Source organism: Typopeltis vanoorti, chromosome 4, assembly GCF_054136105.1.
Source record: "Typopeltis vanoorti isolate ZY-2024b chromosome 4, IOZ_Tvanoo_1.0, whole genome shotgun sequence".
Classification (NCBI taxonomy): domain Eukaryota; kingdom Metazoa; phylum Arthropoda; class Arachnida; order Uropygi; family Thelyphonidae; genus Typopeltis; species Typopeltis vanoorti.
The window spans coordinates 100427142-100452428 of NC_143552.1; the positions used below are offsets into that span (position 1 = coordinate 100427142).

General features: G+C 33.8%; 1 protein-coding gene across 2 annotated transcripts in view; it reads left to right on the plus strand.

Annotated features, from left to right (window-relative positions):
- Positions 1 to 25287, plus strand: part of Hmgcr (HMG coenzyme A reductase) — a 142901-nt gene that overhangs the window by 98038 nt on the left and 19576 nt on the right. For both annotated transcript variants that reach the window (XM_090391377.1, XM_090391378.1), the window contains exons 17-19: positions 3563 to 3669; positions 12923 to 12986; positions 20253 to 20393. In XM_090391377.1, the coding sequence (XP_090247503.1) occupies positions 3563 to 3669; positions 12923 to 12986; positions 20253 to 20393 (312 nt within the window). The remainder of the gene's footprint in view (positions 1 to 3562; positions 3670 to 12922; positions 12987 to 20252; positions 20394 to 25287) is intronic.

Below are 25287 nucleotides of genomic sequence, written 5' to 3' on the forward strand. Positions count from 1 at the left end.
GTCTGTAATTGGAAACTTCTCTCCTTGAACCATGCTTGTGGAGTGATACTATTTGCCTTCTTTCCACTCCTTCGGAACCTTACCCACTGCAAGACTTTCATTAAATAACCAGGTCAGGGGCATAGCTAACTGTTGTGGACATTTCTTAAAAAAATATGGTGATATGTCATCCATTCCCACAACCTTAACATCTAACCCAATCAGCCCTGATATACCTCTGATTCTTTAACTTCCAATTCCCTTAATACTTGTCTTTCTTCTACATATTGCACAGCATCATTTACACTAGTATGATGTACATGATGAAGTGCTCATTCAATAATTCCACTATATCCTTTGCAACTGTCACTCTGCTGCCATGACCATCCACCAGTGTCAGCCTGCCATAATTATTCTTCCTCTTGCTTGCCGTATAGCAGAAGTTAATGCCTTGGATTAACCTTGGCCTGACCAGCCATTTCTTTCAGCAATATAAGAGGAGACCAGCCAGTCTCCTCTCATATTGCACCTTTTCTTTCCTAACCATGCTGATCACCTTCCTAGCCTGTACTTTGTACTCCTTATGGATCTGATTGCCACCAACAATCCAGCACAGCTTGATTGATTTCACTCTTACTACATTTACTTGCTTAACTCTTAGTATTTTAGATAATATTCTAAATGCCATTATGGCAAAACGTCTCTTTTGCTTTGCCATTGAAATTTGAATCGAATTTTTATTGCATGGAAATTATGCTGGGAGATTTTTATATGCTCGTGTGTTTACATGCGTGCATGTTGTGCGCATTATGCAACATACGTAGATTTGAAATTTTAATATTCTTGTTGCCAACTTTCCAAACTCTAGCTTATTAGTCCTTGAATATGCCAGTCTTCAAAGCCCTATCTGTTCAATTCATATTTGTAGTGGGAGACCAACTGAATAAAATTATATGGTATTAAGGGAGACATTTGCTGAAGCACTATGCAATATGGTGTTCAAACTAGTTTTAATTTCTGGATCTGTAGGTTGGATTGGAAATAAGTCATTCGAAGACTAAGACCAAAGTTTTGAGAAAAATTAAGGGAGTGAATGCATAACATCAACATAGAAATCATATTAAAAATGAAGATATTAATATTTGCATAATTTGGTGTCAAGGATATGCAGAGCTACTCTAGAATGGTATGGCCACCTAAACAGAATGGGAGAGATAAAAGTTGCCAGACTTGTTCAATGATAAAGACTCGGAAGACCAAGATTCTGATAGGTGGATGCTGTTAGTAGTGCCTTAGACTGAAATAGAAAATTTGATGGTATTGAAGATCTGACAAATGACAGTGGAAGAAAATTCTTGATAAAAAGATAGTATAAACTTACATGGTACCACTATGGTATCATGTAAGGCTCCATGTCAGGAAATGCTTTTGGAAGAAGTTAATGGGTAACTGAAGCACTAGAAATTCATATCAACAAGCGATCCCTTTTAAATATGGTGAATAATATGGATCTAAAGAGAATGAACTCTTGAGTTAGCAGCATAATAAAAAAATAATTAAATAAAATACATTACATTAAGATAAAATTTACACTGTGAAATTACATATATTTTACATTCATTTTCAGTACATTATTGCTGTAAAAATGTTTAAAAATTTGGATTTCAGTAATAGCACAAGGCTTATTTTATTTTGTATTAGCCTACCAAAACAAAAGGTTTAATTCAAAATTGCATAATTAAGAGATCACATGTCTCTGGCTATAATAGCTTGGTGCAGAAGGTTGACCATATTGTGAGAATTATTGTTAGTGTGATTGAGGAAAAGTCAGCATAAAATTCTTTCTTTTAAGGTTTACACAGGTCAGCATTCATAGTGAAGAATTTATGGAGACAACACACGTATTAGAATAATTACTTATAATTATGAAAATAATATTCAACGTTTTGACCTCTGTATTGAGGTCATCAGGAAAACCTACATGTGTACAGGACACAAGCTACATGACACTACACAGAAGTAAGATGAATCTAAATGCTTTGTTAATCATTTACCCTAGCCTGACCTCTGGTGAAAAAAAAAAATCATCCAAATCTAAACAAGAATGATAGATTAATAATTCCAGGAATTATTTGGAGGACTCATTTTTAACCCATATAGCATCCAGAACAACCCCAAACAGAAGAAAACTGTAATATGAGACAACTTTAGAAATTGTTTAATCTGGTTCTAATATAAGACTTTTTATCATCTGTATATTATTATATTGATATGTATGAAAAGTTTATTTTATTTTGTGAATTAATTTTTAATTTTGTATGTATTCTATTTAGTAATATTTTTATTTATTTTTTTATTTTTTCACCAGGGTAAATAACTGTTAGTCATTTACCCTAGCCAGAGGTCAGGCTAGGGTAAATGACTAACAGTTATTTAGATTCTTCTTAGTTTTGTGTAGTGTCATGTAGCTTGTGTCCTGTACATATGTATAAAATTATGACTTCCTGATGGAGGAAGTCATAATTTTACAATTCGATGTTTGAACCTCAATACAGAGGTTGAAACAGTGAATATTATTTTTTTAATTATAAGTAATTATTCTAACATGTGTTGTGTCTCCATAAATTCTTCACTATGAGTTAGCATTGTAATAGTAAGCCTCCATTGAAAGATAGATTATACCTTATCTCTAATGGCATTTGTGAAATGAGGTCTGTAAAGAAATGGTCATTATGAATTCATGTGCATTTCAAGGCTCACGTGCAATCTAAGTGAGTGATAAACCTTCTTATTTATACTCTTCTTGCATGCTTTTAAACATATGTATACAGTTGAGGGATTGTAGACTTATTTCTTATATGACCCAGTTATTAGGGCAGAGGGATTAACCAAATGTACTATTCATATACATTGATACATATTTTATAACATCTATAGGCATAAATAACATAGGTCACAGTGATGGACATTATAGTTGGAGGTTTGTGTTTCTCTATAGTTTACTTCGGCAGCTTGTCCATATGGTAGATAAAAGGTGTAGCCCCAAGCTAAATAACTGAATTATCCATGTTCATGATATGCCTAAACACAGGGCAAGCAGAAATAAAATTTGTAAATGCATATATGAATATACTTGTTTTCTTTTTTTGAGTGCAGATTGCAATCCCTTCCCCATGTTCTTTAAAAGATTTTCTGATATCTAAGGTAGGGGATAGGCATTGTAGTTTTTTTTTTATTAGTCTTTGTTTCAGTCCTGAAGATACCATTGTGTAAATATATGGTGAAATGTGTTGACTAGCATTTAGTTGATGCATATTTTATTCTTATGTGAGAATTCATCTTAATTTTTAAATATTTGAACTGAGCCTCTGAGTTTGTTCTGACATCACTTCTACTTCTACAATGGCAGTCTAAAGTAGAGCTTAAAATTATACATATTTTGTATTAATATGCTGGTTACATGCTTGCTTAATTCAGTTTGATATTTCTACATGCTTAAATTTAATTGACTAATATTTTGATAAATAGGTTTAATTTTTTACATATGAGTATAATACATTTTAATTTTTTATATTCTTCATAGGGCACTGAAATTTCTTTGAGAAAACTCCAAGAAATTTTTTCTTCTTTAGAAATTATAAGTCTAAGTGGCAACTATTGTACTGATAAAAAGCCTTCTGCTGTAAACTGGTAAGTTATATCATATTTCAATATTCATATGAATGGCACATTTTTATGCAAAGGTGTGGTTACAAAGAAATTAAGTTGTAATTAACAGTTTGTTTCTGTGTGAGTGTTTTTGCAGTTTGGGTGGGTGTGGGGGGGGGGGGGGGGGGGAATCAGACATTTGGAATCCGAAGAAATAATTTTCTAGGCCTTTTTCAAGTACGCTGTTTTGTTTGTAAACAGGATGATGGTAGGATTTATGTGCTGCAAAGCAAACTTTGCCCATAAATGCATGCATGCATTCATCATCAGATATGTACCCTTAGGAGTGTACAGGTTGCTATAACTTCTTATCACCAACATTCCTCAAAACTAGTGTATCTGTGAGGGATCCAACATGGTTAGATCTTTTATTTTGATCTTCTAAAGCACTTCTAACTGCATCAATCCACCCAGATCATGGCCTTCTTTGGGATTTTTTTCCAGCCCTTCTGGTAACACCTGTTTTGCTAACCTTTCCTCTTCCATTCCATTTGACATCACCTGAGATTTAGCTCAAGTGGTATGCTAACAATGCCAAGACCCTGCCTATATAATTTAACATGATTCTGCTATTGATGCCATCTGTTTACTCTGTTTTTCTCAGAATGTTAATGTGTCCTAGCTACTGTTCTATTTCTAGCCCATCTCTGAGGTTCATAAGTTAAAACTGATTTGAGCACCGTCTTATATATAGCATCTTTAGTGTTGATTAATTTCTCTTATTTTCTCTTATTCATTCAATATAAATTTATTCATTTCACTTCCCAATATACCAGCTTTGCTTATTCTCAGAGTCTAATTCCATATTTAATTTGGTCTGAGACAGGCAGGGTAATCAGTTATGTGGCTGTATGCAGTATTTGCAGAATGATTTGAATAGGCTGATGTTAATTTTGTTCCAGTAGCTAACTTTTCATTGTTAGCCTTGGTTCCTGATGAAAACAGTTTCTGGTTTAAACCAATACAGACAATTTTGTCAGTTGAACCCTGAATTGTTTGTCCATTATTGTCAGTTCAGTATCCAGGTTGATACCTACTAATGGGGTCACCACAACATGAGGATTGAGTGTGTTAGATCAGAAATCTTGCTTGTTCCTTGCATTCCTTCAAAAGCTATGTGAAGGTCTCCTTTGTTATCTAGCCTGACTTTTTGGAAAATGCATTCAGTGACTAATTGAGCTACTCTTTTAACTATCAAATTAGGTTTTAAAAGCTAAATAATTTTGTTATAATGCATATTTGCTAATAAAAAAATTTAAAAAAATCCTGTGGATGTTTAGATAGGACTTCTTCAATAGTTCTGAGAGTCGACTGTAATAGTTTGCTATTATGAACTTTCTTAAGAAATAAAGTATTGTTAGCATGTTAATAGGCAAAAAAAAAAAAAGTAAAATTCAGTTGAAATGAATGTAGTAGACTCCTGCTTTTATGGTATAATTGGTTCCTGGAAACTAAAAGAGCCATCATAAATCAAACCCTAATTTCCTGTAGATTCTGTGTCATGAATTAAAGCAATATTCTTGGAAATAGTTCGAACTATAATATAATATAAAGCTGTTTATTCTTTCAGATTTGTTTATCATGGAATGGAACAACTGAAAGTTCCATCACATTCATGATGGGACTGGATTTGTGGAAGCTTAAAATTTCATTTTTCTCTTCAAATATTGTTTCCTGCTTCCTTAAGTGATTTGGTAATCTCAGATTTACTTTTTTGAGGACAAATAAGTATTGTACTGTAATTTTAAACTGACAATAAATGAAGAGCAAGGCAAACTCTTACAGTTTGCTCCAACCACAAGCTATAGACTAATATCATCTGCACCTCACATTTTTTTTTAGTGCTTACGGATCAAAGCTGTATAACTGAGAGGAGACCTCCACATAACCAGGGCTTCTGACCTAATGTCCAATCCTCACCTTCTCGTGGGAAACTGTTGGGTATCTACCTGGATACTGAACGAACGAGGATGGGCTGGTAGTTTGGGATTTAGCTGACCAAATTGTAATTTTTATTGGCCTAAACCAAATTACAAAAGGATGGTACAAAATTTCATGCTGACTGGGGCATTGCCCGGTTAAACAAGGCCCCCCGTTGTTTTCACCAGGGAACCAGGGTGAACAGCGAAACGTCAGCTACTGGAACCAATCTGAAAAAACGCCTCAACTCAACATCACCAGAGTTAAAGATCGGTACTATCAACATAAGAAGCCAGAATGGCAAAGAAATGGAGCCAGTTGAGGAATTAGATAAGTACCAGATCGACATAATAGGGGTGACTGAAACAAAAAAGACAAAAACTGGTGAGATCTTTCTGAGCAATAAATACAAAATGTTATATTCAAACAATGAAATCGAGAAAAAGAAAGCATAACCATAGTATTCAACACAAAATACGAGGCTGATCTTTTAGAATGGCAGTCAGTCTCAAGTAGAGTAATGTGGGCAAATATGAGAATGGGGAACTGGGCAATGAGACTTATTTGTGCCTATGGTCCCACAGGAGGTTCTACTAAGCTAGAAGTGGAGGAATATTTTGAGGCTTTAGAAAAAGCAACCGACACAATGAAAAAGGAAAAGTTGGTCCTCGTTGGTGATCTAAATATCAGAGTAGGAAATTGTCAGACATACAAAAATATTTTGGGAAAATTTAAAGAAGATAGCAAAGCTAAGAATAATGGCAAATATTTGTTGGATTTCTGCTCAGGACATGGACTGGTTATTACTAACACCATGTTCCAACATAAAAATGTGCACAAATTCACATGGAGAGAAGAGGCAACAAATAAGAAAAGTCTCACTGACTATCTTATTGTAGATAGTGATGTTTTCTCCCTTGTGCAGGACACCAGAGTGTACAGAGGATTTGAAATTGGAAATAATCACTGAAAAGAATAATTGAAAAGAATAACATGTAAGAAAGTTTTAAAGCGAATTAAAGTTGAACAGAGCAGCTCTCAGATGTGAACTGTAGACTAAAATACACAAAGATTATTGAAGAAAAAATGAAAGAGTTTGAAAACAGGAACCAAACTTTAGAGATTCAGTGACAAGCCTTGAAGAAAACCTTGATTGATTCAGCCAGAGAGGCATGTGGTGAAGTTGTCTGCAAGGATAGAAAAATCAGAACTCCATGGTGGACACAGGAAGTTAAAGAGGCAGTGAAGGAAAAGAAGAAAGCATATCAAAAGTTCCTGGCAAATAAGTCAGCTTGCACTCTTAGAGAATACAGAGACAATTGTAAGAAAGCTAAACACTGTGTAAAACTAGCTAAACAAAAGTCATGGGAGGACTTTGACAAGAATATAGAAAATAAATATCAAGAAGGTGGCAAAATATTTTGGAGGTTGTTGAAGAAGCTTGGAAATGGAGGAAAAGTACTGTAAAAGGAATTGGAGATGAAAACGGGAGAAAAAGATATCCTTGAAGTATGGAGTAATTACTTTGAAAAACTGCTAAATGAAACAAGCAGTGATAACAGCACAGTGGTAAAAAAAACACTGACCTGCCATGCAGTCAGGAATACATATCCATACTTGAAGTAGAAAAAGCCGTCAAAGGCTTGAAATGTGGAAAGGCAGGGAATTGATGATATTCGACCAGAAATGCTGAAGTATGGTGGTGTGAGAGTCGTACAGTGGCTGCACTGCTTAGTTCAGAAGGCCTGGACAGAGGATTGAATTCCGGATGATTGGAGTAGAGTTCTTATAGTACCCATATATATAAAAAGAGAAATAAAACTGAATGTGAGAATTACAGAGGTATTTCCCTACTGAGTGTTCCTGGTAAGATATATGCAAGTATACTTGAGAAACGGTTGAAAAGAATTGTGGAAGAAAAGCTGGGTGAGCATGCTGGATTCCGACCAAATAGAGGCTGTCAGGATCAGATCTTCACTTTACGACAAATAGTAGAGAACTCATGGATATAACAAAGATCTCTATTTGAGTTTTGTAGATCTGGAAAAGGCATATCACAAGAGTTGTAAGTCAGCAGTTAGAATTGAAGGAAGTACAGGAAGATGGTTTAATGTTAAATCTGGTGTGAGACAAGGATGTACATTATCCCCTCTGTTATTCATTATCTATATGGATCACGTTATGAAGGAAAGTGGTATTAAACATGATATCAAAATTGGAGATGTTAATATATGCGGATGATGTTATACTTCTAAATAAATCCGCTACAAGTCTGCAAGATTCTCTGACTAAAATGAATAACTGTTGTAATAGATATGGTATGAAGATTAGCAATAAAAAGACAAAGACAATGAAAATAGGCAGAATCATTGAAAATGTCAACTGCATTGTGAACGGAGAACCTGTGGAACAAGGTAAAACATTTCACCTACTTAGGCATTTGATTTTTAGTGAAGATGGTTAATTAAATATGGAAATAGACAACAGAATCAATAAAGCTAGTATAGTAGGAAGTCAATTGAATAAATTCATATGGAATAAGAGAGAAAAATTAGTCAGAACACTAAATTAGCTGTATACAAGACAGTGTTCAAACCAGTTTTAACTTGTGGATCTGAGAGCTGGGTCAGAAGTAAAACACTTGACCAAAGACTAGAGTTCACAGATATGAGAATCCTGCGAAAGATTAGAGGCGTGAACAGATGGCATCAATGGCAATATCATATTAAAAACAAGGATATTAGAAAAGAACTTTATATTATCAGCATCCAGGAATGCATTAGCAGAGCTAATCTTAGCTGGTATTGTCATTTAAAGAGAATGGGCAAGGAAAGATTTGCAAAACAAGTGTTCTTTGCCAGGTTGACAGGAAAATGACCCAAAAGAAGACCAAGATATTGGTGGATTGATATGGTATAAAGTGCATTAGACAACCGAAATCTGATCATATTGGAGTCTTGACAAGTAACAGACTGATCTGGGGGAAAATTGTAGATAGGAAGTTAGTAATGATGTAAATTTTTCATGTAGTACTATCATATCCTGTACACCCCTTGAGGGTACATGGCAGCAATTTGATGATGATGATGATGATTTTTTAATACAAATATATACAATATTTTGTGACATAAAAATGAGTTATTAAATAAAAAATAAACTATGTTGAATTTAATAGAAATCATTCATACTACCCTATTTTTCGAGATAACGCGCACCGCAACATTTTCATTGCTCCTTTTGATGTATAGATAACACGCATGCGCCAACTAGCGGTAGAATTAGGAAGTACAGACAGGGGAATTCTTTAAAAGTACATGCGTTGCTAGTAGCAGTGGTCGATTATTCCATATATCCTGTTTTAAAATATTTCATAGAGTAAATCATTATTTGTTTATATTTGTTATTAGATCTGAATTACCCATGGAAGACAGAAGTACTTCTTGGAGAAAATCCTACACAGCGCAGTTCAAGCTTGAAGTGGTAGAAGTAGCAAAGGAAAAAGGGAATCGTGAAGCTGGTACATTGTTCAGTGTTGGAGAAAGTAGTGTACATGATTGGCGAAAGGCTGAAACTGTCCTGAAATGTTTACATACGACGAAATGTGCTATGATTTTTAGAAGGTGCTTGTGGCCAATCATAGAAAAAAAAACTGTTTGATTGGGTTGTTAGTGAAAGAACTAAACGAATGAGAATATCTACTGTCTGTGTATGTGTTGCAGGAATTGAAAAGAATTGTGCAAAACGATAATATAAAGCATTTCAATGCCTACCCAGCTTGGATTTTTGGATTTATGAAGAGAAACAATTTAATTGTGCGCTCCTCCACTAGTGTTGGACAAATTTTGCCATGCGACTGGGAAGCAAAAGTAGATAAATTTCATTTGTTTCTGAGAGAAAACTTGTGTGGAGTTGATGCTTGTCACTTTGGGAATATGAATGAGTTTCCCGTAAGTTTTGACATGCCTAGTTCTAGGACTGTGAATCTGAAGGGAGCAAAAGAGGTTTCAATTATTACAACAGGGCATGAAAGGTCTAACTTTACTGTGGCTCTCTGTGTAACTGCAGATGGTTCCAAACTGCCACCGACGGTAATTTTCAAAAGAAAGACTGTTCCAAAAGGTTGTGATTCCAAAGATGATATTGTTATGTTAATGATAAAGGTTGGATAAATTCCGAGGTTATGAAATTTTGGTTGGAGAATGTGTGGCAAAAGAGAAAAATCGCATTTTCAACCCAAAATCCTTGTTAGTGTTGGATTCGTGTAGGGCACACACTACAGCAGAAGTTAAAACAATTTTAAGTATTCCAAATTGTGGCTGTCATTCCAGGTGGTTTAACAAAAAAACTCCAACTCCTTGATCTTGCAGTAAATAAACCATTTAAAGACAATTTGCAGGCTTCATCAGACTGGATGGTGAATGGCATCCATGAATATAACAAAACAGGGCAGATGAAAACATCATATAAAGATATAGTTACGTGGATTGTAGAAAGTCGGGCTGCTGTGAGTGAAAACTGTGTTAGAAATGGTTTCAATAAAGCACAAGGGAATGCAGTTGTATCTGGTGACAATGATTGTGAAGCTGAAGAAATACTAAACGAAATTTTTAAAGCAATTGATTCTTTCAATATTCAGTCTGATGAAGAATTTTTTGGATTTGAATAGTGTAATGTTCAAAAAATATTAAGTAATACTTCTACCTTAGTTTTTCCTTTCTTTTAGTGTTACACGGTGATCGGCATTCATTTTTGAAATTATGGATTCTACAACCATGTTAAAATAACTCATTTTATTATCCCGATGTTTCGATCTTCATATCAAGATCATCATCTGGAGCATACGTGAATATACAAGACAAGCTGTGTTACATTTCAAACTGTAAGCTAGAGAAACAATGATCTAATCACATGCTACTCACTCGCATGACCTCTAGTGAAAAAAAAAATTTTTTTTTAAATACATCAAGCTAGATTTAATTTATGATTACATGAATAAACATTCTTGCTTAACGATGATTTTCCTTCCAGTAACAGTGATGTCCTATTTCTATTATTACAATTGTTATTTTTGATTTAAAGAAGAAAAAAAAATTATTTATAAATTACAACATGAATAATTCTTTCTGATAGATATTTTTCTTTAACAGTGATGTCCTATTTTTTAGTATTAAAGTTGTTATTTTAGATTTAGGATCCTGGATTTTCTACAGTCCTGTTTATATATGTTGTTCTTAGAGAGGAAGGATTCGTGAGATGAATATATGCCTTTCATATGTATGGGATTTTTAGACCATCATTATTATTTAGATTGGGGTGGTTGATGATGATCTCACAAGCTTCCTTAAATTTGCGTTCATACCATGTTTTGGTGTGATATAGACAACTAGTGCTTTTCCAGTCTAGGCCAGAAAGGCCAGCTTCACCATAATTATTATATTTGATGTTTCGTTTATGTTCTTTTTGTCTGATCGCAATTGTGCGTCCTGTTTCTCCTATGTATGGTATGTTGCAGGTGCTGCAACATACCATATTTTACCAAGATTACTGACAACACGGCGAACCACATCATCCAAACGAAGAAAGAAAATCTAATTTCCAAAGACTAAAAGATGGAAAGAACTATCCGCCATATTCAAATTTCTCCACAATGAACAATAACAACCAACCAGAAGCAAGAAACAACAAGAGCCACCAATCACCTACAGCTTTAAACACGAAAACTGAAAACCACGCTTTAAACAAAGACGAAATCTCGATACTTAACAAAGGTTTAAATTTTGCCATAGCACCCAAATCGATAAACATATGAAATACATGTGAAAGGCATATATTCGTCTCACGAATCCTTCCTCTCTAAGAACAACTATAAACAGGACTGTAGAAAATCCAGGATCCTAAATCTAAAATAACTTTAATACTAAAAAATAGGACATCACTGTTAAAGAAAAAAATCTATAAGAAAGAATTATTCATGTTGTAATTTTTGAATATTTTTTTTTTAAATCAAAAATAACAATTGTAATAATAGAAATAGGACATCACTGTTACTCGAAGGAAAACCATCGTTAAGCAAGAATGTTTATTCATGTAATCATAAATTAAATCTAGCTTGATGTATTTAAAAAAAAATTTTTTTTTTTTTCACTAGAGGTCATGCGAGTGAGTAGCATGTGATCAGATCATTGTTTCTCTAGCTTACGGTTTGAAATGTAACGCAGCTTGTCTTGTATATTTATGTATGCTCCAGATGATGATCTTGATACGAAGATCAAAACATCAGGAAAATAAAAAGAGTTATTTTAACACGGTTGTAGAATCCATAATTTCAAAAATGATCAACCTTAGTTTTGTTATTACATTTGATTTATCTCTCATATCTTTCTAATGTATACCACGCATAACGAATTTAGACTTTTTTTGTATAGATAATGCATGCATTATGTATCGAAAAATACAGTAGTTAAAATGTCTTTTCAGGTGTATGCAGAAATATGGTATGCATTGCATCATTTCTGTGACATGGCATTACATAGTCATGGAAAATTTTTAGCAGTTGTTATAAAAGCAGGGAGTTGCAAATTTGATTACTATGTATACAAAAAACTGGAATGGGGAGGTATCTAGAAAAATCAATTTCCAAATCTAGGAATGTAATTCTTGATTTAGGCTGATGAATCATAGCTTTATATCTGATTATACAATATTTCTAATAATAATAATAAAAAGTGGGGAGAGCCATTCCACAGATCCATTCATCTGTCCATATTATGGATTGAGTTCAACTCAGTGTAGTTGAGTTGAATGGGATGGGAGAGAGCTTTGGCCTTTTCAGATGTTTTGAGAAGGGCAGTATTATATGCAATTTTTTTTCCCTTTGGAATGCAGAGTTAACTGCTGTATGGCTCTTAGAATAGGAAATCTAAGAAGGAAAGCTGAGGCTATTATTGGTTCCTAATTCCAGAATAAATGCGATTCTTTGACTGAATTTCTTGGTCAAAAGTAGTTTGTATTAAAATTTATTGTAAGTTTTTGTTCCACTCTAATATTGATTCTAGTATCTATAATTTGTCCCTAGCTCCATTGCTTCAAACTAGATTTATATTCCAACCTATAAACTAATGTGTGTGGGAGGATGGGGGGGGGGGTTACTTCCAATCTAGCTTGCAAATTACCAGTTGTATTTTTAACATGGATACAGTGTTGCAAAATATACTATCATTATTAAAATTTCAATTATTCAAATAATTTGCTAATTATTTTCTAATTTCTTTAAAGAGATTATTGTGATATAATGTCCCCCATTTATTGTTAATAGGATAGAAGGTAGAGGCAAGTCTGTTGTGTGTGAAGCAGTAATTTCTTCTCGAGTTGTTAAAGAGGTTAGTCTAATCTAATCCTTCTGTAATATTTTTTCCATTATATGTATATAAATTTTTTGCATATTATGGCTTAATCTGTGGAGACTGTAAAGCTTGAATATCCCATAGCATAGTCATGCTACTAAAGCTAAAGCACTACAGGTTTACAAACTTGTGTAAAGTGGGACTAATTCACATTAAAAAAAATTGTTGAGATTAAAAATAATCTTTGAATGTTTTATAATAATCCTAACTGCTTAAGGTTGGGAACACTTAATATAAATAAAAGGGTTAAGTCCCCTGCTCATGTCATTTTCATTCTCCTAATTAGCTTGACATGGGAATGAAATACTCTAGTACATATTTAATTGCACCCATTATCAAATGTAATTCCATATTCTGTTCAGAATTTAATCATATTTAGTTAAAACTGTGTTTTTATAAACTGTAGTGGAATGAATCACTTGGATTGAGCTGAACACCACCCCTTTTTTAGAGTTGGTGACTTCATAAGGTAATTCATTGGCAGGATTAAAAAAAAACCTTCTATGCTACAATATACAAATTAGTGTAGTGGGAAGAATGTTGGGATATTCCACCCTTTGATTGGGAAACACCAGAGTTTGATTTTCTTCATGATGTGAGGAATTTTACATAGACCTTTTCAATTGAAAGCGAGTTTGCCGGTCTCATATGGAGATAGGATTTTTCTCTTGGAAACTCATTTCTCATCTTTCATCCAGGCAAATTGGCCATAGAGCACAATGCAATTCACAGACATATATTATTGGTGCTGGATAGTGTCATTGTTTGTGTAGATGGAAGATTAAGTAGGAAATGGCAGATTGTGCAGAGTGGGGACTTGTAATGAGTGAAGTGATTTTATTATAAAAACAAGATTATAGTTTTTGGTGTGTGTTGGGGGGGGGATTAAAATACTTTGCAGAAATGTAAATAGCCATATTTCAGTCCCCCCCCCCCCCAAAAAAAAAAAAAAACCTTGGCTAATCTTGGATACAGTTAATTTTTGGAATTTTTTTAATAAAAAAAAAAAAAGAAAAAAAACATAGCTCCTGAATTATAAAAATCAAGTGGATATTAAATCCAGCATTATTTCAAAGCCAAACACAAACTATGAAAGTTTCGTATACAAAATTTGAAGTCTCTGTATTCGGCTTTGAAATAATGCTGGATTTAATATCCACTTGATCTATATAATTTTACATCACCGAAATGAAGCCCTTTGGCTCTTTATTTTAGTAAATAGCTCCTAAATCCAATATGTTCCTCCCAGAATCCACAAATGAGAAACCAGGAAATGTTTTTTTCCTTCTGTGGTCATTGTCACAGCAAGTGGGTAGTGCTGAAGGATTAGACTCATTTTGTTAAAGCATACATTATCTCTCATAGCGTAAGTAAAGGGCAATGATGGTCCAAGAAAACAACCCATATAAAACTCGATGTCAAATGAGTGTCCTGGCCTCTGTGTTTAGTACTCCTCCATGCGACATTGATGCACCTGAGAGAGGCTAAACTGCTTATTGAATTCAGAGTAAATTAAGGATGAATCTGATGTTAAAATTTAAATGCTGAAATACTGTAGTCCTCGCAAATTCTTCTGTAATTCAGTAGTCCTTGGGTGAACTTATTTCTGTGCAGTTAGGTATGAACTTTTAATAACAGTTACTTGTCCTTGGCAGTGCAGTTTGTCTTGCACATTAAATGAGAAGGCTATTGTATTTAAGGCTCCATCTTTTCCCTCATAGGGTCAAAGTCCCTAGGAGTGATGAGAGTATTTAGGTAGGTTCAATATTTCTGGAGATAAAGAGTTTACATTTTATTAGAGATCAGGTGGAGTTAAGCTTTTTTGACAATTACTAAAGGCAATCCAATTTGTCATATGATTCCAGAGAGGATATTGTCAGCATCGGGTATCATCTGTGTAAGTAAGGTCTTATCCTGTTAACTTGAATATACAGTAATACTTTGCATAGCACAGTTAATAGGTACCTAACGAGTTCTTGGTATGTAAAACTGCACTGTTTAAAACATTATTACAATGTGTTATTGTAATGTGCTCCAAACAAACCATTACAGTGTTTGTGAAAAAAAACATTATGCCTCATTTGTTATTGCAAGGTCCCCAGAAATACTAATTAATGTGCACAGAAAAATTAAAAAGAATTAAAATAAAATGAAAATAGATTTTTATTGTTCATAAGTGAACAAGAGTTTTTATTTTAAAAAACTGTATTTAAACAGTATAGTTTGTGCAGATTTTTTCTTCATTTTCTCTGCATGCATATCTTTAACATTGAATAGCAATTTGCAATTCTTGCTAAACTTTAATGCTTCATTCAGTGTCCATAAGAAAATCAGAAGTATAGTCTGTTTTACTCAGCGAATGCTCATCTAATGAGAATTCTTTTGTAGGCACTTATAATTGCATATAAAAGGGGTGCTCGTATGTAGTAGAAAAAAAAAAGTGACCATGACTTTGCTCCAAAGCTGAAAATACTAAAGCATGTGTTACAGCTGTTAGTGTGGCATTGTTTTGGTAGAGTCTGAATGTTGGTAAAGCAGTACAGTACCATATTACTGATAATTTTTTTTTTCAAATTGTTTAAAATTATAAATCATGCTGTAGCAAAATCTGCACTGTTCAAAACTGTTCTGTGCAAGGTATTTGTGTAGTTTCATGTAAATATGAATATTAGCACCTGTTAGCATAAATGGAATTGAGCCTGTATGTGTGTCATTATACCAATAGTGGTTGAAAAGCTGTTTTTTCTGTCTTTGAGGTGCATAAGAAATGTGATAGTATCTGCTAAGTAAATCTTAAAAGACAAACTTCTGGTAATTAAAAAAAAACAACTGAAAATTGGTCAGATAAAGTGAAGCATTTCTAGGTATGTAATATAAAGAATGTATTAGGTGTGAAAGTCAAACACAATTATGGTTTTGCTACTAGTGTATATAGCAATTTATTCCCAGAAATTGGTCAATTACTTGCCATATCTTCAATATAGACAACTCTTACATTTTCAGAGGCATTCTTTACTGCATCAGTTGCAATTTTTTCATAATTCTCTCTACCAAAAGTAAGTATTTATATGAATAACAACAAACACCTAAGTCTAACAATGCTTCACAGTATAAACACCAGAGGAAACTAAATTGATTGTACTGATATTTTGCTGAATTTCTAACTACATCCTCAGCTCAAAATTAATTGACATTTAGCTTCTTTGTATAGGCTTAGATGTTACCTGTTATTTATTTAACTCTGAAGATAATATCTTCAGAGTTAAAAACTGCTTTACTTAATGTGATATAGATTATAAATGCAGTGAGGAATAGTGTATGGAACTGTATTGCACCTGATTTAACATTGTCTTTTTCCTATACGTATGGTCATCAGTTCTCAGCAACTTGCTAATGCTATATTTCTCTGTATAAGGTTTCATTTGCACCAACAATTTTAATATTTTGAACATTTTTCATGCTATACATTACTTTTTTAAATATCTTAGAGGTTTATCAGATTTATTATCTTATTTGGTCTGAACTCAGACTGACTTTTACCTGGTTTTCAGATTTTTGAGTTCACTTTAAGTATTCTTGCTTGTGTCTAAGGAAATGCCTCTGTATTTACACATTGTTTTATTCCCCCTTTTGCATAGATTGTAATGAAGTCTTTACTATACTTCAGTTATCGGGGGGGGGGGGGGGTATTCAATCTTCTAACCATGCTTTATGAATTATGCAGCGTAGCCATTGTAATACTTGCATATTTCCCATATCTCAGATTGGATATATCATTTGTATTTGCTACTTTCCACATTTCAAGTTTCTAATGATTCCTTTCTTCGTACTTTTATTTTTGAACATTTCCAGAGCATTTTGCCACTGTGATATTTGTGTTCTTCCCATAATTTTTGTTTAGCAACTTTTAACCAACTTGGCTTTCTTATGAGCTAAGTTATAAAACCACCTTTCTTTATTCTCTAAGAGTATGTGCTGATCTATTAGCTAGGAACTTTTGAATTATTTTCCTCAGCTTCTGTAACTTAGTCTGCCACAGAGCTTTTTACTTTCTCTACAGACAGCAATAAAATTGATAATGCAGATACAATTATCAGTTCAGATCAGACTTAGTGGATTCTTTTAAACATTCTTATCAGCTTGTATTTTGAATGTAATTATTTTTATCTTGCTCAGAATTATGAGCCCATCATGGATCTTTGTGGATATTTGTCAGTGTCTTTAAGTTTGGTGTGAAACTATCAGCTTTCCTGGAGTGGCTTAACTTCCATCTTTAGTCTTTGAAACAATTTTTATCCAATGCACAGTGCTAAATGCATAATATATTATCTCTTTGGTGGGATTCACATTGGGAGAGGCTTTCAGATCTCCTGCAAACTTTAGTATACCAAGGACCATTCTGAAGATGTTGCTACTAACAACTTTTTTTTGTTTCTTTCCATATGAATTTATGCATATCTTTGTGCTGAAGTATTAACAGTGACTAGTTTGCATACAGTGTAGAACAAATCCTAACCATTATAGAAAAATCGTGCTCCTCTTAATTGTACCAGCACATTCCGTCAAATGGGAAACTTGGTAGTGTAGACTTGTTTAGTTCACTGCATTTCATTCAGATCCTCACATCCCTTCATTCATTTGTTTATTTCCCTTTTGTACTAATACAAAGTGATTTAATAAGTCTTTTATCCCAAATGGATGAATTAAAATTCCTTTACAGGAACTGGGATGTTAAAACATCCCAGTTCCCGTAAAGCTGAGCCATTGTTCTTTCAACTGCTCAATGGAGCATTGTTATATACATATTATATACTATATGTATATATGAATGTATAATATATATATATATATACAGGGTGTTCGGGATAAATTTGACATATTTATAATTAATTATATTTTTCCGTAAGTTACATGTATTAACACACACTTCTCTTCATTTAAAAGTTTGGACCCTTCTTCACTCATATACAAGGTGTCAGAAAGGATGGATAGCTGGAACCCACCTGAATCATGGAAGAGAATAACTTGTATCATGATGATTCGTGCCCGCCATCAAAATAAGGATATTACGACTGCTGCCCAATGCTCCCTGAATACAGTAAAAACAATCAGGCATGAACTAGAGACTTGCAATGGTGACTACAAGGATGTAGCAAGAAGAAAGATCCCTAGCAGACGATCTGATTGCGTTCGTACAGCAGAATTCCTCGCAAATCTGCAGGAACAGGTGTTGAAGAACCCTGGCATTGGAATTCGGGCTTTGTTCGTGGAGTTGCTAACTGTAGTCAAGCCCTGGATAACAAGGGTAGCCAATGGTAGGCCGTATGTATGGCAGCAGGATTCGACCCCTTGCCACACCTCTGGGAAAAGTCAAAAATGGTTGTCTGAAAATTTCTACGACTTCACCAGTCCAAATGTTTGGCCTCCAAACTCCCCAGACCTTAACCCCATGGATTATTTTGTATGGGGCGCAGTTGAAAAAGACACCAATCGCACTTCCAGTAATACAAAAGCCCAGTTAATGGATAAAATTAAAACAGTTTTTGCGGCCCTTCCCAGGGAGACTGTAGCATCAGCTTGTTCGAGGTTCCGAAGCAGAATTGAAGCTGTGATCGATGCTAATGGTGGTTATTTTGAGTAAATCTTGTTGATAGTATTGTAATTAACTCTGCCTGTAATGTTTTTTTGTCAATTCATTAAATTTAATAGATACAAAGAAGATTTTCTTTTTCCTTACGAAACTGTCAAATTTATCCCGAACACCCTGTATATATATATATGATTAGTACTATTAGTACATCTTAAATGGACCTTTAAAAACAATGGCTACTCTCTAAAAAATATTAACAACCAATTATCCCACCATCGACGTAGAGACACAGGACGACTCCAAAGGTCATATCGTCTTGCCATATATCAGCACACTATCCAAAAAGCTGAGTAGAATTCTAAAGAAGTTTAACATAAAAACGTGCTTCTCGACTATGCCAAAAATAAGATCACGCTTCAACAACTATAAACAACCTCACAACCTTCTACAATTCCCAGGTGTATACAAGGTCACTTGTGAATGCGGAAAGCCTTACTATGGGCAGACAGAGAAATCTATCTTACTACGTCTCGAAGAGCACCAGCGCGACATTGCTTATAAAAGAACCAGAGCAACTGCTCTGTCAAGCCATGTCCTGTTTTCAATAAACATGAACAACGAAAGCCACCAACATGAAATAAATTGGACATCAACTTCAAACCTACACATCTGCCATGATGAGGTAGAGCGCCGCATTGTCGAGTCAAAGGAAATCACCTTGGACCCTTTTCACATGAATAACAATCTTAGCTATAATTTGCCTGACTCTTTCAACTCTACTATTAGATACTGGAGATCGCGTGATTCCACACACACAGGTGTACAACAATAGAACTTTAACTCGGACTGTAGTTCAAGCTCATAATAACTGTAATTTACAGTCGAATATTATGGCTTTATAATTGTATAGTTTTAGAGTGTGTCAATGTTAATTTCAGTGTCTTTTAATATCTTTCTATTCTTATCGCCTGATGAAGTCATTCTTGACGAAACATGTTGCATTTTTTCAAATGTCATTATGTTATAATTCTCGGGTTTTAAGTCAGTTAATTTAGAAAAATGAATATATATATATATATATAATAAAAAATTTCTTCATAAAACTAAAAATGCATTAAATATAGTTGATAAACCATGGGGTAGGTTTACACCACTAACCCTTCCCGTGAGGGACTGTGCCCTTACATCCATGACAGCAGAATGTGACCTTATTAGCATCATGTAAATTTAACTAGAATTAATTATTAAATATTATTTATTTTCTTATTGTTCTTGTGAATTAAAATGTTAAACTAAACAAAGTGTACTTATATTTGAAATAGCTGGCGATATATTTTGTAATGTTCATTAGAAGCACTAGTGCAGCATATGTTGTACATTGACTCCTCAGGATGTTCGGAGTTACTGACAGAAAAGAACAAAATACTTCTGAATACTGTCTTGATGTTTACTTCAAAAATGATTTCATTATTCAATGAACATTGGAAACCTTCAGCTAAATATAACTTAATGCAGTCTACTTTTATTGTTTGCAATTGTTATTCAATAAAATTATAAAATTTTGTCCAATTTTTTTATAACTTATATTTTGTTCAGGTATAAAAATATTTTATGTCAAATCAGTCTTTATAGAATTTTTTTTTTAATGAAAGGTTCTGAAAACAAATGTGCATTCCTTAGTGGAGGTGAATGTATCCAAAAACTTAGTTGGTTCTGCTATGGCTGGGAGTATAGGAGGATTCAACGCACAAGCTGCCAACATTGTAACAGCAATATTCATTGCTACAGGACAGGTATATATTTATTTTAGTGTTCTGGATTTTGCTAACTCATTCTTATGAGTAAACTTTCTGGTCAACTGTCACGATAGCAGACACTTATTGTGGACTCAATATAATACTAGTCAGTGTAATAGCAAACTTATTATGTTTAGCACTTATTTTGTCAAGCTCATTGGCTTGAACCCTGTAGTGATTAATACATAAAAATAATTGAATATACACTAAAATAATTCCAGAAATTAAAATAGAAATGGCCAAATTATTTATATATGTGTATTTGGGGGTGGGGGGGGTAAGCGCACTATTTTCTGTGAAGAGCCCCCTTCATGTATTCTGAAGATGAAGCCACATTCAAAACAGCTCACACCTTAATTTTATTGTATCATCTGTTTATTTCATTTTAATTCCACAGTAAAGTTCTTTAGTCAATTTACCTTTCATGATTTTAGTCATTCACAGTTTATAGTTTTCAGTTTTAATTAATACTTAATTAAATTCTGAATTTTGGTATATGCCTTTTATTTGCCTACCACTTCAACATATCTTAATTTCACTGTCAGTACTAAAAATTGTGATCGACAGTGCAGTGGAAGAACAAAGAATGAATTACTTTTTTTTCCTTCATTGTATTTCCAAAGTATGTTTTTACTAAAAAATAATAATAATAAAATAGAAATGGCCAAAATATAATTTTTGGAATTACTTTAGCATGTATTCAATTATTTTTATGTTTTAATCACTCAACTACAGAGTTGCAAGCCAACATATTTGAGAAAAGAAGTACCCCTAAGCATAATAAGCTTACTGTTATACTGACAAGTAAAAAACAAGGAGCTTGAATAAACATTTCAGTAGTTAAAAATTATCAGTTAAGTTCTGAAAGAAACAAACTTTTCTTGTGGTCTTTGAGTTTGCTATAGTGGGAACTGACTATAGAAAGTTAAAATCATTGTTAAATAATGATTGTTTCATATTCATATAAATTTACTTGAAATCAAAAAGTATCATTATGCAGTTTGTGGCAGGCAATATTCTCATGCATTAAATAGATCTTACCATGATCTAGCACAAAATTAGTGATCTTGATTAGTTGCAATTTGATTTTGTCCAGTCATTCATATTGAGAAAATAGTTTATCCTGCCTATAAAGAGTTTGGTAAGTTATGCATATCATAGTGCTGATATGCATATCATAAAGATTATGATATCAAGACTGGTATATCATACCAGTCTTGATATCTAAACATGGTATTTTTGTCCCACTTCAAATCTGCAGTCAACATGTCAGTATCATAATGAAATATTATTTAAAAAAAAAAAAAAAAAAAAATGTGGACTTGCAAACAGACATACCACAATGGGATTTGAACCCACAGACAGCCCTTTGATGAAAACACACTTTTTTAAAAAAATTCAGTCCTCAATGCTGATAAAACATTCTTTGTTTGACCATGAAATAAGTTTTCCATATTTTGATGTCTTCGTAATCAGTTTTTAATTCACAGTTATTGCTGATTTTATAGACAGAAAAAGAGACTGGAGATTTTGCTGAAGCCCCTAAGATATGCTTAATTGTTAGTAGATGGCCTTATCACATTTTTTGGTGAGCAGTCCATAAGCTAAAGAATTCAAAGTGAAATAATGAATAAAGAGGTTTATTCTATCAGCAAGCATCTGATAGCTTAGTCAGGAAAGGCTTGTGTTCAAATCCTGTGTAGGATAAGAACCTTTATGGGGATATTTCAGTTGTTGTTAGCCAGTATCATACAGAAGTGACAGGGATTTTTTTCTTCCAAAAGATGCACTCCAGCTAGAGAATACCAGTTGACTAAATAGGATTAACTGTCCTATTATAGCTTTCATTAAGTTTTTGTGAAGCAGAATTACTTGGCTGTAACATGCCCACTAGGTCTAATGCATTTAGGGTAAGATGAATCTGTTTACAAAACTAGGACTCCATATACATGGAGTCCTAACCTATCTGAAGATGTTGCTCATTGCACAGATCTGGAGAAGAAAGCCAGAAAGAAAAGCTCTAGTGTCCAGCTGGATTTCATCACTTCAAAAACTTCAGTTTATGAGTACCTAATCACAGATGTAATGTGAATAGTATGAGTGCCATTCCTAACTGCTTGCTCTTGGATAATGTCCAGCATAATGGTTTAATACATATTTTGTAAGAGTATAACACCAGCTCAGGATGACCTGAACATCAGCTCTATCAATGTTTTAGATGAGGCCTAGTCCATTTAGGTAACACAAGCTATCATTTTTTTTAGCTGTCTTGTGAAGAATATCTATAGCTCTTCTTTTTTGTGTATAATGAAGTACCACTAGGATATAAAAACAGAGTTGTACCAAAGTTGCAGTCAGTAGTTTTAGCAAGGGACCTGGAACAAATTTCTCACTTTTAGTGTTACTCGCTTTATTCAAAGATTATTTAAAGATTATTTTCTTATTTTGATAAGTCATTACTGATTTGTATCATTTGTTACATAGCTATTTAGTCTACTTCATGAATTTAGATGTCTAACAGAAGTTTATCTGTCTAAAAGAACTTATATACTAAATACTTTGTCTAAGTAGAGGATATTTGAATTTTTTAAGTCTATTGTTAAAGCAAACACTTTCAAATTTCCCATTATAAAAAACTACTGAAGTCCCAGCCTAAGTCCCATTGTGTTATAACCAGGTATCCTTTTTGGTTCCTTATAGGCTTGCTGTGTAGTGAGATGATTGAACCCATAATTATAAAAATAATACTAAAGTTTTCTGCCTCACTTGATATTACATCATTAACTTCCTACATTTTAATTCTGCTACACAGTAAATTTTAGTTAATTCATGGTCAAGTTCTAAAAATGATTGGTCTCTATTTGTGAGAGTCAAGTAGCCTTCAGTCTTTCCTCAAAGAAGCTGGAGTAGATGATATTTGACCAAAAATGCTCAAATATGCAATGTAAATTTTTATACTTCCTTAATTCTAGGCCTAATCAGAAGGTTGGATTCCAGATGATTGAAGTAGAGCTCTCATAGCATCCATCTATAAAATGGAAAAACTGAATGAGAATTTCAGAGGAATTTCTCTACAAAGTGTTCCTGGTTAAGATTTATGCTAGCATCCTTGAGAAGAGGTTAAGAAAAATTGTGGAAAAGAAACTTGGAGAAAAATAAGCCGAGTTCATACCAAATAAAAGTTGTCATGATCAGATTTTCACTTTAAGGCAAACAGTCAAGGAATATAACAAGGATCTCTATTTAAGTTTTGCAGATCTGAATAAAAGGCATGACAAGGTACCAAAAGAAGATCATCATCATCAAATTCCTGCCATGTACCCTCAAGGGGTGTACAGGATATGATAGTACTACATGAAAAAAATTACATCATTATTAATTTCCTATCTACAATTTTCCTCCAAATCAGTCTGTTACTTGTCAACAACCAAAAGAAGAACCGTTCAAAATACTAAAGTATATGGTGTAAATGAGACATAATGAGTAATATATATAGTCTCTATTTGAGTAGTAAGTCAGCAATTAGATTTGAATGAGATATAGAAAGATGGTTTTATATTAAATCAGGTGTGAGGCAAGGTTGCATTTGTCTGTCTCCATTTATTCTCCACACCACTACAAAAAGTGTGTCCATGCTACTAAGATCACCACAATAACCTTACCCTCTTAAATGACCAGGGGTGTACAAAATTTTCTGTACATGCAGTATCTGTTATGTTGGACAGACAGATTAATCTGGAGAACTCCTCATCCAAGATGTAAAGAAGAAACTAGCACGAGTCAGAATTGGTATTTCACACCACCAGTGAAAAACATGAAGTACTTTGGCAATTTACAAAATTGGCATAGAATTCCACACCTGTATTTGCAGATTTAAAGAGGCTATTGAAATGATACAATGGCCAGCCCAATATAATTAAAACCAAAGTTTCATCTTTGGTCAGCATGTATCAAAGACCCTTCTGTATTAATGAATTAAGCTGAGAGAAGTTACACAGCACATTGCAAATGAGCCATGTGTCTGACTTCTTGCTGCTGTATTAATGATCTAGGTTATTATGTTCATTCAGAGTATTCTTCTTCTTTGAGTGCCATCTCCTATCGGAGGTCGGCAACCACCTTGGCAAATTTTGAGTGATCCTCAGCTACTCTAAACAGTCCCTCAGAGCTCATGCCAGTCCACTGTCTGATGTCTGCCAGCCAAGATTTATTTCGTCTTCCTTGTCCTCTTCTTCCATTTATCTTACTCTTTATAAGCAATTGAAGTATTTTATATTTTTCATTTCAAAGTAGGTGACTAAGATATGCAGTTTTCCTTCTTTTTATGGTATCTACAAGTTCCCGTGATTTCCCCATTTGTTCCAGTACTTCCTGATTGGATGTTTTTGCTATCCATGTGATTTTTAACATTTGTCTGTATAACCACATCCAAAGGCTTCAAGTTTTTTTTTTTTTGATGTTGTCTTCAGGGTCCAAGTTTCTGCACCCTACAGCAGTATAGACCATATATAGTATGGTCATATTTATCATCATCATCAAATTCCTGCCACGTACCCTCAAGGGGTGTACAGGATATGATAGTACTACATGAAAAAAATTACGTCATTGCTAACTTCCTATCTACAATTTTCCTCCAAATCAGTCTGTTACTTGTCAAGATTCCAACATTATCAGATCTTATATTTCTATCGTCTAAGGCACTTTGTACTGTATCAATCCACCTATATCTTGGTCTTCCTCTGAGTCGTTTTGCTGCCAACCTGTCAGAGAACACTTGTTTTGCTAATCTTCCTTCGCCCATTTAAGTGACCGTACCATCTGAGATTAGCTCTGCTAACGCATTCCTGGATGCTGACAATGTCAACTTCTTTCCTAATATCCTCATTTTTAA